The sequence below is a fragment of the Cibotium barometz genome, chromosome 7, assembly GCF_041138505.1.
Source record: "Cibotium barometz isolate CiBa-2024 chromosome 7, ASM4113850v1, whole genome shotgun sequence".
Lineage (NCBI taxonomy): Eukaryota > Viridiplantae > Streptophyta > Polypodiopsida > Cyatheales > Cibotiaceae > Cibotium > Cibotium barometz.
In genome coordinates this window covers 57,916,315-57,930,863 of record NC_141052.1, presented here as the reverse complement: position 1 = coordinate 57,930,863, position 14,549 = coordinate 57,916,315, and the positions used below count along the sequence as shown (strand labels likewise).

The following is a 14,549-nucleotide window of genomic DNA, read 5'->3' as shown; positions in this document are numbered from 1 at the left end:
CTGTGCTTCTCTTGCTTACCACTCAGCTTCTTAGCATGAATCAGGCTCTCATACCATGAAAAGATGCAAGGAGGAACAGAGCTTGAGCTCTTACAAGCACACGCATTCACACAAACCCTAGAAGAGAACACACACGATGAGAGTCTTAAAAATTTCTTTTCTTCTTCTTAACAACAAAAGGGTTCTACCAAAAGATAAGGGAAATAAAACATAAGACTATGTACATGCGGTCCATAATGTGAACACGCTAAGTGAGTGAGCTGGCAAGATAAGTATGCCATAACTCAGTGGTGGACTAGTAACTGGTGTAGTACAGCTATAGAATCACTGGTGAAGATCTATCATGTCACTAAACATGCCAGTGATACTGAGTGGCAGGAACAGTCACCCAAGTATATCATAAGTGTCAACTCGTGTATTGAGCTTGACATCTCAACACATCTTATATGGAGATACTTGATTCTAGCAATGTAATCCTATAACATTTCTCCCTCCTCCTGCTTGAGGTTATATATATGTGTAATGGGACTCCATCTGGCTCCACTTGTGAGAATCCCACAATGAAAGTTTGTCTCTCAAGACCTCATAGCTAGCCTTTTCAAGTGGATCCACCATTGGCATGCTTTGCCTTCAAGGCAAATTCCGAATGAGCAAATCTTGGTGGGATCATCAATCCTTCTCTCATGGCCTCAAAAATTTGATCAAACTTTTATCTTCTACATATTCATGTGGCGGTGGAGCGTAAGGAGGTAGGTGGTTGCATAAAATCAAGGTTTGGAATGTTCTAAATATTCATGTGGTAGTCGATCGTAAGGAGGTGGTTGCGTAAAACCCTCTATTTCAAGGTTTGGAATCTTCTAAATATTCATGTGGTGGTGGAGCGTAAGGAGGTGGTTGTGTAAAACCCTCTATTCATGGTTTGGGATCTTCTAAATATTAATGCGGTGGTCAGTGTGCTAGCTCATTTGTCGCTTTTGTTGTCACACGGGAATGCTTCTTACCAAGGGATGAAGGGAGAGATCTCATGTCTAGATGGAGACAAGAAGAGATGGTTTTTCACTCACAAGGGTTCTTTCTCACAAAAAGAAGCTAATGGAAGAGGAGAGACTACAATCAAACTTAATCAAATAAGCATCCATCTAGCATGTCCAATAGCATGCAAGCAAGCAAGCAAGAAGAGAAAAGAAGGAGAGATCACAAGAAAACTATTGCTTATTATCAAAATTGACTTATATACAAGTGACTAGTTTTCACACTAGACTAATGAAACTTAAAAATTGTCCAACCTCTATTACTAGTCTTAAGCAACTATGTACACTAAATCCATAGACTTTCCCTATTTGACATTAAGCACATGGTAAGACCGTTTTATATATTCCAACACCATTTTACAAAAGATATGTGTCCGTTCGTGCGAGTAAGATGGCAAAAGCACCTTACAATAGGTGAGGCAAGCAAAACCATGTTAACTAATGGAGTGGTTAACAACACTCTATGGCAAAGCTCGAACCTCCCAACCACCCTCGAGCTTTCTCACTCACTCACACTCGTACTTACATGAATCCTCTCTCCACAAAAGTTTGATTGAATTACATAAAACCATAAAATCTCAAGAAGTTTGTTAATCATAGTATAATCCATAATTTAAAAATCTCAAAGACTATAATCCAAGAATTTGAATGCCAAAAAGCTCGAAATCTGCAAAATGATATTTTATCTTTCACCTCGAAAAGCGTGCACACTACCAATAATAGCCAAGTGCATGTGCAAGAGTATCCACCACCAAAACTTTGGAGAGCTAAAAAGAGAGAGTCACATACATGTTTGAGAAAAAAAGAGACGTGCAAATTTTAGTGCCCACCACTAGATCTTTGGAGAGCCTAAAAGAGAGACTCACATAAACTTTGCATGTCTCTTTTTTTTCACTAAGAAAATGACACTGTTCAAGAGCCTGTATCTCCCAAACAATAAGGAATTACTTTTGTAGCCCTATGAAACACACACATTTTATAGCTCTTTGAAATCAATACACTCTTTGTTCTTGAGAGCTTTATAGCAGAAGTCTTCATCTTCAACCCCAAAACTCTCACAAAACTATGAGCACAAAAAAAGTAGGTAAATTATGAGTTGTAAATAACATGTGTATCAACTCAGAGAACAAATTTGGACACAAAGACAAACAAATCAAGCTAAGATATATTCATCAAAAGTTTTCTATTCTAAATTATCTGCAAGTCTTTCATACAAACTTTCTTCTAATTTCTAAACTACTCAAAAACAACCCACAAAACACCAAAACTCACTCTCGCCCGCTAAAAGTAAAAAATCTTCTTATCCCAAAAAACATCCAAAGAAGATCTTAGATTCTAAACTCTAAAGATATGAAGTCCAAAAACTAGAGCATTACATCTTGTTGAAAGTTATGTAACCCAAACAAAACACAAAATAAGCTCAAACAATCATAAAATATATAGCAATATTTAGGAGTTCTTAATCCAATGGCTCACAACCATGCACAATAGTACCAACTGTAACTACATACCAACATGGCCTTCCAAGTCTTTATAGAGGTATTATCAACCTCTTCTCCATACAACTCATCCATCACTACTGTGAGTTTACTCCCTAGCTTCTATTAGCATATAGGCTCCATCTTACCATTTTCAGATCAACCATTGAAAAAAGCACATAGGTTGGAAGCTGTCATCTATTGTATCTTATGAAAAATACAATGGTGTAATTTTGGATTTGAAGTTATTCCATGAAAGATCCTACTTCTTTCGAGTGTTACATCGCAAGTTCAATCCTCTTACAACCACATCAAAAATTTATTTACAATGATGCCATGCATACTAAAAAGAAATTACATAGCCATGTAATTCTGAAATAAAGACAAAACACATATTACTTATAACTTTGTGGAAATATAATCGTAGTAATCTCAAACATACTTGGCATAAATCTATCTATATATATATATATATATATATATATATATATATATATATATATATATATATATATATATATATATATACCCAGATGAATCCAAGAACATGCCCAAATTCACCTTATAAGAAAGTGCAATTTATAACCTCATGGTAGTCATCCACAAAATAATAGCTCCATCATGCATAGTATGGACTAGAGAATATGACATCTAGATAATATGACATCCCCACTAATGTCATCAATGCCCAATAGTGAGTGTAGAACTTGGTATCAATATATGCTCCCACACACACACACACACACACACACACACACATAAGAGCATACATTCATACAAAGGTCTGTGTATTGAGTTTCTGTCAAAGCTCCGGAGATACAAGGCAAACTCAGCCATAATGAAGCCTAACACTAAATCTAATTATCATCTACGTATGTATGGGATTTATACTTAGCTTTATCATGTGGTTTGAATTTCATACCAATTTCTTTGTTTCTACAAAGTCGCCCAGCTTGAAAAAAATTAGTAAAATGAAATTCAATCATAGCACAACCAACTATAACACAGACAATCTTAGAATTCATGGGTAAATTATCAAACATAAGTTACATGAAGTATACTAACTTTTAACTTATCTCAATAATGCATTTGACATCAAAAATTTTTATAACCACAAAATTAAATTTTACAAGCAATGACCATGAGACAATGGGTCAAAATGATACACTGTCCCTAATAATCAAAGGAGTTAGGAGTTGTCTTCAGAGTTAGAGAGAGCAGCATATAGAGGACAACCCCAACGACCAAGCTATTCAAGAGCTCAAAACCAGCCACAAAAATAGCTTGAGTTGTGCAAGGCCGTGGTATAACTTAGCCAAAGCCTTTTTTTCAAGACTAGTTTACAAAAGAGAGCCTTGATTCAAAGCCTTTTTTCGACACTGGTTTACAAAAGGGAGCCTTGATTCAAGGTAAAATTTACACACACGACATCCCTTCGTGAATTGCAAAGTATTTGATCTCATTACAACAAGCTAAAGCTCATATTTCACAAAAAACAGGTCAATGCACAATATGGTGAACCTCTCAATAACTGTAAGAATGCAACTGGCTGCCCCTACACGTCTTCCTGATAGACTGATAGTGTTGCCTACACAAAGGCCTCCATCAACATGTCGCTCAACCACACAACCCTCTATTGCATCAGACGCCATGCCATCTCCGCATGAAAACGGATACTTTATTGCCCTAACAGCTTGCTTCACCTCTTTTGAAAGAAAAACTAGGCATGCATCAGCCTAGCATGAAAAGATTGGGTGGAGCTGGAGCCCACATGGAGAGCAATAGAGTATGGACAAGATGAACCTCTCAACAATAAAGAAAAGCAAGGAAGGCTGGATGAGGTGCTTGACTATAGGAAAACTGAAAAACAAAAAGGAAAATGAACCTCTCTCTTGAAGCAACCTAGGTAGTTTATCTAAATCATTGCACTAAGGAATGACAGTGTTGTGCCTAGGTAGGCATAGGACACCGAGGATCACAAACCGTTGTGAATGATGTCTAGATTATACCAGCTGGCCAATCAAGTCCACCCAAAGACATGACGTTCACCATGATGTGTTATAGCTCAGCTTATAGATGCCTCATAGCATTGCTTTGATTTCCTAGAGACAACCATGGTTTTGTAGCTTTGGCCTTAACAACCTCTATATTGATTAAGTTTCACAGAACTGCACTTCTCTATGTAAAGCTTTTATAGCTTTATTAACATGATTAAGACTTAATTAACAAACATAAGACAAATGCTGATAGAAAGATTGAGTTATTTGCATTGAGACAGGGGCCTTTCTCAAATAGAGGCCGAAAGGGTACAAGTGAAGAGACACATCCCTGGGAAGGGGTGTGGCTCTTGAGTCAACGGTTATGTCCTTTGGACTTAGGGGTGTGTCTTTTAATGAATAGATATGTCCTTTGATAGTGACCCATGTGTAAGGGTATGACCCTTCACAGGTGTCCTTTCAATTAATAAGAGATTAAAGAGTAATTAAGGAGAGATTAAGAGAGTTAGTCACAATCGTGACATTCCCTCCCACTTAAAATAAGCCTCCGGCTAAGAAGAGATGGTTGTCTTTGAAAGAATTCCCGAAGAAGTTCTAGATATTCCTGTAAGTCTTCATCACTTTGCCAAGTAGAGTCGGAATCATCAAGATCTCTCCATTTAACCAAAAATTTTGTAGTGAGTTTATGTCGTGTTTCTTTTGTCTGACATCAAGAATTATCTCTGGAATTAAGAGTATGTGTTCATCTTTGATTTCTGGAACATAATCCAAATGATCTAAAACTGGAAAATCACCGTCCACAAACTTCTTGAGCCAAGAAATGTGGAAAGTTGGATGAATTCTAGCCCAAGAAGGTGGTAACTCCAACGTATAACTGAGAGATGAGTTCTTCTTAATAATACGAAAGGGTAATATCTTGGACGAAGCTTTGGGAAAACTGATTTCACTGTCTTGTATCAATGAGGGATATATAATAATACCAAGTCTCCTTCTTGAAATTCAATGTGACGACGACGCTTATTAGCTGTGCATTGATATTGCTCTTGGACGCTGATCATCTTATCCTTAATCTGTAATAGAATATCTTGCATTTCTTGAATGAGATGGTGTACTAAAGGCACTTTATGTTGAAGAACAAAGTTGGCAGGAATAAGGGGAGTGTCATTCCAATAGTTGAATGATAAGAATTATTATAAGCAAATTCTACCAAAGGTAAATATTCTTCCCATGAAGCTAATCGAGACTGAACATAATGTCGCAGCATTTCTTCCAGAATCTGATTAACTCATTCCGTTTGTCCATCTGTTTGAGGATGATAAGCAGAGCTAAAGAGTAAATTTGTACCAAGAGACTTGAATATCGAAGTCCCAAAATGTCTTGTAAACTTTGGATCTCGATCCGAAACTATAAATTTTGGCAATCCATGAAGTTTGAAGATATACTGTATAAACAGTACTGCAATATCTGAAGCTTGGGCTGCTTTCTTGCACGGGATGAAATGTGCCATTTTAGAAAATCTATCAACCACCACAAGAATTTGTGTATTGCCTTTAGAAGAACGTGGCAATGAAGTGATAAAATCCAAAATAATACTTTCCCAGCGTTCATTGGGAGCTGGAAGTGGTTGAAGAAGACCAGCTGAAACTTGTCTGCTAGCTTTCATAAGTTGGCATGAGAGACACGTTGTAACAAACTTAATAACATCTTGCTTCATTTGAGGCCAATAGTATGTAGCTGTCAAAAGACGATAAGTCTTATTGATGCCTAGGTGTGCAGCATAAGTGACCTCGTGATGTTCTTTCACCAATACTCTTCGAACATGAGTATCATGAGGTACACAAATACGGTCCTGATAATATAATAGACCATCCACTATTGTATATGCTCCATAAATCTTTAAGTCGAAAGGAGTTGCATTCTGAGAATTGAGAATTCAAAATGCATTTCCAAAATCACGATTTGTTGAATAACAGTCCTTGAAACTTTGAGGTATATCCATTTCAACTGTAGAAATAGCCAAGACCGAAGCTAACAGCATACGACTGAGGGCATCCGCAACCACATTGGTAAGACCAAGAACATACTCAATTGTCATATGAAAATTGGCTAAGAATTCGACCCAACATGCTTGCCTAGCATTCATACCTCCCTGCGTGAAGATATATTTTAAAGAATGATGATCTGCTTTACCACTAAATCCGCACCAAGGAGATAATGTTTCCATGCACGATAGGCATGAACAATAGCTAAAAATTCCTTGTCATATACCGGGTATCTTCCTTGAATTGCAGAGTGCTTATGACTGTCGAACGCAATAGCACGTCCTTGTTGCATTAAGACGACACCAGTGGCAATATCAGAAGCATCCGTGTAAACATCAAAGGGGAGAGTAGGGTCTGGAATAGCCATGACAGGAGTTGTTGTCAAAGATGTCTTTAAATTTGCAAAAGCTTGTGTTGCAGCTTCAGTCCATTGGAATGCAAGAGCGGACTTTAGAAGTTCGGTAAGAGGAGCAGCTATTTTGGAAAATCGATGAACCTTTGTGTGATAGAAGTTGGCAAGTCCCAAAAAAGAACGAACATCATGGATGTTTGTGGGAGTTGGCCAATTGACAATAACCTGTATTTATTTTGGATCCACGAAAATTTCGTCTGCTGAAACAACGTGTCCAAGGTATTCCAAGGATGTCTTGAAGAATTCACTTTTGCCTGGATTAATATAAAGAGCATTGTCTCGAAGCACCTGGAAAACGATCTTAAGATGTGCCTTGTGATCTTCCATATTACGACTGAACACCAGGATGTCGTCAAGATAAATAATGACGAACTTATCCAAAAAAGGACGAAAAAGATCATTCATCAGACTCATAAATGTTGCAGGGGCATTGGTTAACCCGAATGGCATGACCAGGTACTCGTAATGACCATATTTTGTGCGAAAAGCTGTCTTATATTCATCACCTTCGCGAATGCGAATTTGATGATATCCAGACTTAAGATCAATTTTGGAGAAGACCTTTGCATGGAGCAATTGATCAAACAATTCATCAATGCATGGAAGAGGATACTTATTCTTGATAGTTAACTTATTAAGGGCACGATAGTCGATGCAAAGACGCATAGACTTATCCTTCTTTTTCACCAAAAGCACTGGAGCTCCAAAAGGGCTTTTACTTGGTCGAATATGTCCTTTCTCCAAAAGTTCAGTAAGTTGTCGCTGTATCTCCTGAGATTCCGTAAAAGAAACTCGATATGGAGCACGAGTAGGTGGAGCACTGCCAGGAAGAATATCAATAGCATGGTCGACTGGTCGACGAGGTGGGAGAACCGCAAGAAGCTCTTGAGGAAAAAGATCCAAGTATGGAGCAAAGAAAGGTTGCCTGAGATACATCACCTTTGTATCTATGTCCTCATCAGGAGGGTCGTTGGCTGAATAGACCATTAAAAGTGCTGAGGAACAACCACTCTTGCGGACCCACCGTTTCACTTGAAGAGCTGAAAGGGTTGGTGTAGAAGGTTGGTCTCTGATTCCTTCGAGAGCCACAAGCATACCTGGTTCCCACAAAATTATGAGAACACCCACTGTCAATGAGCACCTGAATAGGGTGACTGGAAATAGAACCTTGAAGAACCAAAAGCTGAGTAGACCGCTGAGGCAACGGTGAAGAGGCAGTTTGTGCTGTAGCAGTAGCGGTAATTATGAAGCATGTGCAATAGCATGGTGATTAACTACACGCTTTCCTTTGTCAGCAACTAGGGGTTTCTCCTCAGAAGTGGGGGGTTCAGCATTAGAATTCTGTCGATGGGTTGATCTTTTGGGGCACTCAAACCAACGATGAGGTCCATTACAAATTGTGCACAATCTCGTCTTTTGTTGATCCCGTCCCTAGAAGGAACAGTAGAAGGACGAGGATTGCGAGATTGGTCACGTCTTTGGTCCCGTCCACGATCCGAACTGTGTGGTTGGAAGGAGTGAGAACGTCGGAACCGAAGAGGACGATCCTTCTGATCGGCGAGGGTGTTGAGAATTATTCCATTGGGGATTAGGCCGAGAGGTAGAAGAGCCAGATGACTCTCTGCGACTATCTCGGCTCATACGAGATCCATTGGCTTTCTGAAAGTCATTAGCTCGACCGGAAGAGGCCGAATTTTGAGAATTAATGTCTGCAACACGCTCGGCATATCGTATGGCATCGGCAAGATCGACACGGTTATATTTCTGAACATCGATACGCATTGTGGGATTAAGCCCTTCAACGAAGACATGAAGTTCGTCCACTGGGGACAAAGAATCAATCTCTAGTATCAAGTTGGTGAACTGGGAGATATAAGAGGCCAAGGAACCAGTTTGGTCCAAATGGTGTAAGCGAGTACAGGCTTGGAAATCCGCATTGGCACGTATGAACTGCTTACGGAGGACCCGCTCGAATTTTCCCCACGTTGTAACCGTTTTTCCAGAGTGCTATCATCGTTGCCACCATAATAAAGCAGTGTCTTTGAGGAGGGATACCGCAAAAGTCACCTTTTTGGAGTCAGAAAGGGTCATGGTTTCAAAGTATAACTGCAGTTTGTAGAGCCATTGGTCTAAGATGCGCTTATTGCGTTGACCACCATAAGAGTCAGGGGATTTAATTTCCAATTTCTTTGTTTTACTGGCTTGTAAAAGACAATAAAGAGTTTTAAGGTCATCGCCTTCTACCTCGGAAGGAATGACGTCTTCGTCTACTAGTACTGTTATTGAAACATCTGCTGCTGGTACGGAACTTGTGTAGGAGTGGCGATCCGTGTGAAGCTACTGAATCTGAGAGGTCAAGGATGCCATAGACTCCTGGAGTTGCTGTTGGAACTGCTGTTGAAGTTGCTGCAAAGTTGACTGCCATTCCGGAGGGACTGGTATGTCAACATGTTCTACCATGAGAGGAAATGTTGATGTAGAGGCTTTAGGGTGATGAGGCTCTCGGGGTTTTTACTGTTGATGACGCTGCTGGGCTCTAGTAAGAACCATCGGCTGGAGGATGCGACATCTGTAAATCCCGAGAGGAGAGGCTACGTACTGGTGAAGCAGCTATAGACCATCCAGTATAGTAAGGGCGATCCTCTGGGACTAGGCTCGCATGAGAGTCTGCTACTGGAGAAGAAGGTACAGGAGTAGGAACAGCTACTGGTGTCAAGGGTGTATACTCCGGTGTAGAGGGACGCACCATGAATGAAGATGGATGAATGTCCTCAAAATAAGCGCAATATTCATGAAAAATGATGCTACACTCGGGGAGGATAGCGCCCAGATAGGGATGACGCCTGAGTATAAAACAATAATGATCCAAATCCTGTGCAGAAGTACGAACACGAATCACCCACACGTCGAATTCTCAGAGGTGAGAAGTCGGTGTGGCTATCTGAATGCGGTAATGAGTGGACTGAAAAAAGGGGGGCACAGTCACTGGAACAGGGGCTGGGGCTGGTGGAGAAACACGGGTAGGAGAGGGCACTATGTACTGAGAGGGTGTATCCTGTAAATAACTAAAGTCATAGGTTTCCTCTGCCATAAGCCGTCGGAGAAGAGGGTAGTGTGTGTCCACGTCGGGTTGCTGATATGTTAATACTCCACATTATGTGAAATGTGTATACTCAAGAAAATGGAAAGATCACACCTGAAGGAGGTTTCCATGTATTGCTGGAGAAGAAGCACCAAGGTAGTAGCCGTCAAGCCACAGAAAATGCCAACTAGACCGTAGAAGCCTAGCAATGAAGAAGGCTGCATTCGAGGAAGGGAGGTGGCAACAAGTTGGCGCGCAGAAGACCAAGGCAGGCGCCGTTCGTAGGAACCCGTAAGGTAAGTCAAAGGTTTTTTTTTTAAAAATGCGCTGGTCAGGCTGGCCGTTGGGTTCTCTTTTTTTTTTTTGTAGGCGCGACCGCTTGGTTCTCCTTTTTTTTTTTTTGCTTAGCGCTGGTCGATGCCGGGTTTCCTTGCGCTGGCGGGTTGCCTTTCGCTGGTCGGGTGGCCGTTGGGTGCTGGCTTTCAACTGCTCACGTGGCTGGTGGAGGCCACGTGTATAGAAGGCTTAAGTATAAGCCTTAAATTATAAGGCTTTTTTTTTGTGTGTGTAAAGGTGACGGCTTGGATCGCGTAGCCGTCTAGAGGGAAAAGGTACGCTGCTTCGTATGGGCGCCGCCAACAAAGCGAAGAGGTGGCGGGCAGTCACTATTCGGCGACGAGGAGCTCTACGACAGCTGCATGAATCAAACGAGGGGCTCACAGCCTGCAGCGCACGAAGCGAAGAGGAGGGGAGCAGTCAATACTCAGCCGCGAGGGGCGCTCAGGGCCGGCAGGTACACATAGCGAGGAGGAGGCACAGAGCTTGTAGCGAACGAAGCAAGGAGGGGGGTGTTGTGCCAGATCTGCCATTGCTCCATAACTCCCATACAACACACGTGTGGGTTATCGAGGGGGAAGAACGCTGAGTGGAAAAAAATATATATATATATTTTACATCACCATGGGCAAAGCTTTACGCCAAGTCCACCATCGCTCCGCTGCTCCCATACAACACCGAGAAGAGGGGTGGACGAAGGAGTGCCGCAGAGGGGGTGAGGGCTTCACAACCTACGGGTAGGAAAAAATTTTGCTCTGATACCACTATAAAGCTTTTATAGCTTTATTAACATGATTAAGACTTAATTAACAAACATAAGACAAATGCTGATAGAAAGATTTGAGTTATTTGCATTGAGACAGGGGCCTTTCTTAAATAGAGACTGAAAGGGTACAAGTGAAGAGACACATCCCTGGGCTCTTGAGTCAACGGTTATGTCCTTTGGACTTAGGGGTGTGTCTTTTAATGAATAGACATGTCCTTTGATAGTGACCCATGTGTAAGGGTATGACCCTTCACAGGTGTGTCCTTTCAGTTAATAAGGGATTAAGGAGTAATTAAGGAGAGATTAAGAGAGTTAGTCACAATCGTGACACTCTACCTTACATAGAGCCTTAAGGACCAAGGTAGAGCTGCACTTCTTCCCAGCCTGATGCCCAGGTATCAAATGTGAGGGTTAGAAAGACTGCTCCCACAAAAATGATCTCCCAGCTTTCTTGGGAGAAAAAACAGATCCCCCAACTGAAACGAGACTGTAAGAAGGTTTCCTGAGTGTCATTTCTGAAACAGTGCTCGACTTGAACTAGGAAGGCGATAGGTGGCTGAAGCCCTTATGTGGGCTGAACCCTCCCATGCAAGGGGTTGCAAGCCATTGAATTGCAAGGGCGCCTTCCATGAGAAGGTCCTTGCAAGGGTGCCTGCCAAGGATAGAAGCATAACAAACAGGGGTAATGCTCTATGCCAGGTAGCATTTCTTCTAGCATGCCCTTGAACAACGGATGACTGAGAAAGTCCTAGCATGCCCTTGAACAATGGATGACTGAGAAAGCCCTCCAGCCAGGTCTGGGCCTGGGCTATAGACAGGATCTAAAAGGCCAACTCTGCACCTATCAAAACAATGATAGTAGCCATATCCGTGAACAGGAGAAGCAGCAATGAAGTGAATAAGCAAAGCCAAAGGCTTTGCAACAACATGACACCAGGGGCAGGCACAGGGTGGCTTAAATGCATCTTTCCGAAACATTGCAAGCTTTGCATTGGCTTCTCTTTTGCACAGCAGCAAACATTCCTTAACAGAATCAATGAGGTGCTGCAAGTTGCAATGCTCCAGCTTCATTTGGTCTGTCTCAAAACATTGATGCATACGGTTCTTTTAAACAACCTTTTTTTGCCATGTCTCTTAAGACGTTCCTGCCTTCTGGTCCCCTACCCACTTTTCCCAGAGCTCTCAAAAGAGTGACCAGCCTGTCAGGATCAACAAGCAGCTTCTTGTCAGTAACGTAGTCGATTAACTTCAGTGCATGATCCACCATCCCAGCCCTGCTCAAGCCATCAAGGAGTGCATTGCATGTAGAGACGTTCATGTGACAGCCTTCTTGTATCAATTCTTCAAAAAGTTCCGAAGCCGCCTGCAGCTTTTGTATTCTGCAGTTTGCACAAATAAGGGCTTCATAGGAAACACCCGTTGGCTTGCATTCCTTAGCTTTCATTAGTTGGAACAAACGCTCTGCATCATCAAGTCGGCCTCCCTTGCAGTATCCATGCATCAAAGTAGTATATGAGATAGCATCTGGCACACATACCCCATTTGCAATTTTCTTAAAAAAATCTTCAGCTTTTCCCATGTTCTTTGAGCATAAACTATGAAGTATCGTGTTGCAACCGACAATATCAACTTTTCGACCTGCTGCAACTATGGAATCTAGGAAGCTCATAGCTCTACTGAGTTTGCCTGCCCTAGTGAAACCCACCAGCAAAACTTTGTCTGTTTGAGTGTCTGGCGGGCATCCTGCTCTTGGCATCTGCTTATAAAGCTTAATGGCCCTGTTAACACCATTCATCCTGAAAAAACCATCAATGAGAGTGTTGTACGTGTCCACATTGGGCAGAGAGCCTGCCTGCTGCATGTCCTGGAAGAGCCTATATGCGGAGACTATCCGGCGGTCTTTGCAAAGGACGTCAATGAGGGAGTTGTATGCTGCCAGCGAGGGTGTTAATTCCCTCTCTCTCATCTCTGTGACGAGTCTTTGTGCCATATAATATCTCCCACCTTTGCTTAAGCTCAGTATCAAGCAATTATATATCATATCATCAGGAACTAAGCCTGCCTTTTTCATCTCATCAAGAAGCTTATGTGCTTCAAGGATTTGTCCCACATGACAATAACCATGGATGAGGGCACTAAATACAGTAACATTTGGAGACAGACCTTCATTCATCATTCTCTTGTATAGATGCAGGGAGACATGGTGGCGGTTGACACGAACAACATAGCCAATCACGCAGCAATACATCTCAATGGTTGGCCGGCAGCCGAATTTCACCATTTTATCGAAGGCGTCCATGGCAGGTTTGATCTGGCCAGCCTGGCAGTAACCCTGGATGATGGTTTCAAAGATGGCGGGGGTAATCTCACAGTGACGGGTGTGCATGTCATCCAGCACTTGCCATACAGTGGCAAACATCTTGGCATCACATAGCTTTTTGATCAAAGCAGAGTAAGAGGAAGGGGTGTGGACATACCCTTTCTGTTCTGCAGCCCAGTTGAAGATGGTGAGGGCTGTCCCGAATTTCTGGCGGCTCACCACATCTGCAACCACCTCCGGGATGACCCGCTCAGCCAGTACATCCCGGTGGGGCCCGCTGAACTCAGCCAATACACTCTCGTCGGGATCATTGCTCACCCGGTCTTGTTCTTGTATCAGGTCGACCGACATCTGGAGGTTCCCGAGCTCCAGAAGATTCTGTTCGCGCAATGAGGATCCATGAGTGAAATGCATGCAGTAGTACAACGACGATGTCGCCTTGAGTTTGTAAGGGTTTTGGTGCACCCAGCTTCTCCATTTGGAGATGATGAAGATGCCAGAACGAGCCATCATCGTGGAGACACGAACCCTATAGTTGCTTCCGAGTGTTTACCTTTAAGATGTAATTTGCTCAACATGGAGATGTAGAATTTGAAGAGTTGGGTCTGAATCTAAAGATGTAAAGCTCTAAATTTGTTTTTGGAAATAAATATATACTAGTATTGCACCCGCGCGTTGCTGCGGCGGCCGACCAAGGTTCCAGAAAAGAACTATTCCCTCTCTACAACCATCTCTCTCTCTCTCTCTCTCTCTCTCTCACACACACACACACACACATGCACATGCACATGACCCTCTCCCTCTCTCTGTCACGTACACACACTCTCAAATGTTGAAACTCTCTCTCTCTCTCTCACACATGCACACACATATACACACCTGCTCTCTCTCTCTCTCTCTCTCTCACACACACACACACACACACATGCACACACTCCCTCTCTTCTTACACTCTCTCACACACACTCACACACACACACACACACACACACATGCACACACTCCCTCTCTCTTCTTACACTCTCCCACACATAGAAGCGCTCTCTCTCTCTCTCTCTCTCTCTCTCTCTCTCTCTCTCTCGCAC

The 14,549-nt window shown here is 42.2% G+C and overlaps 1 protein-coding gene across 1 annotated transcript; it reads right to left on the bottom strand.

Annotated features, from left to right (window-relative positions):
- Positions 1 to 11,206: 11,206 nt before the first annotated feature.
- On the bottom strand, positions 11,207 to 14,050 carry LOC147637245 (uncharacterized). The gene has a single exon (XM_086800860.1). The coding sequence runs from the start codon at positions 13,975 to 13,977 to the stop codon at positions 12,226 to 12,228; it is 1,752 nt and encodes a 583-aa protein (XP_086656986.1). The 5' UTR covers positions 13,978 to 14,050; the 3' UTR covers positions 11,207 to 12,225.
- Between the last annotated feature and the right edge of the window lie 499 nt (positions 14,051 to 14,549).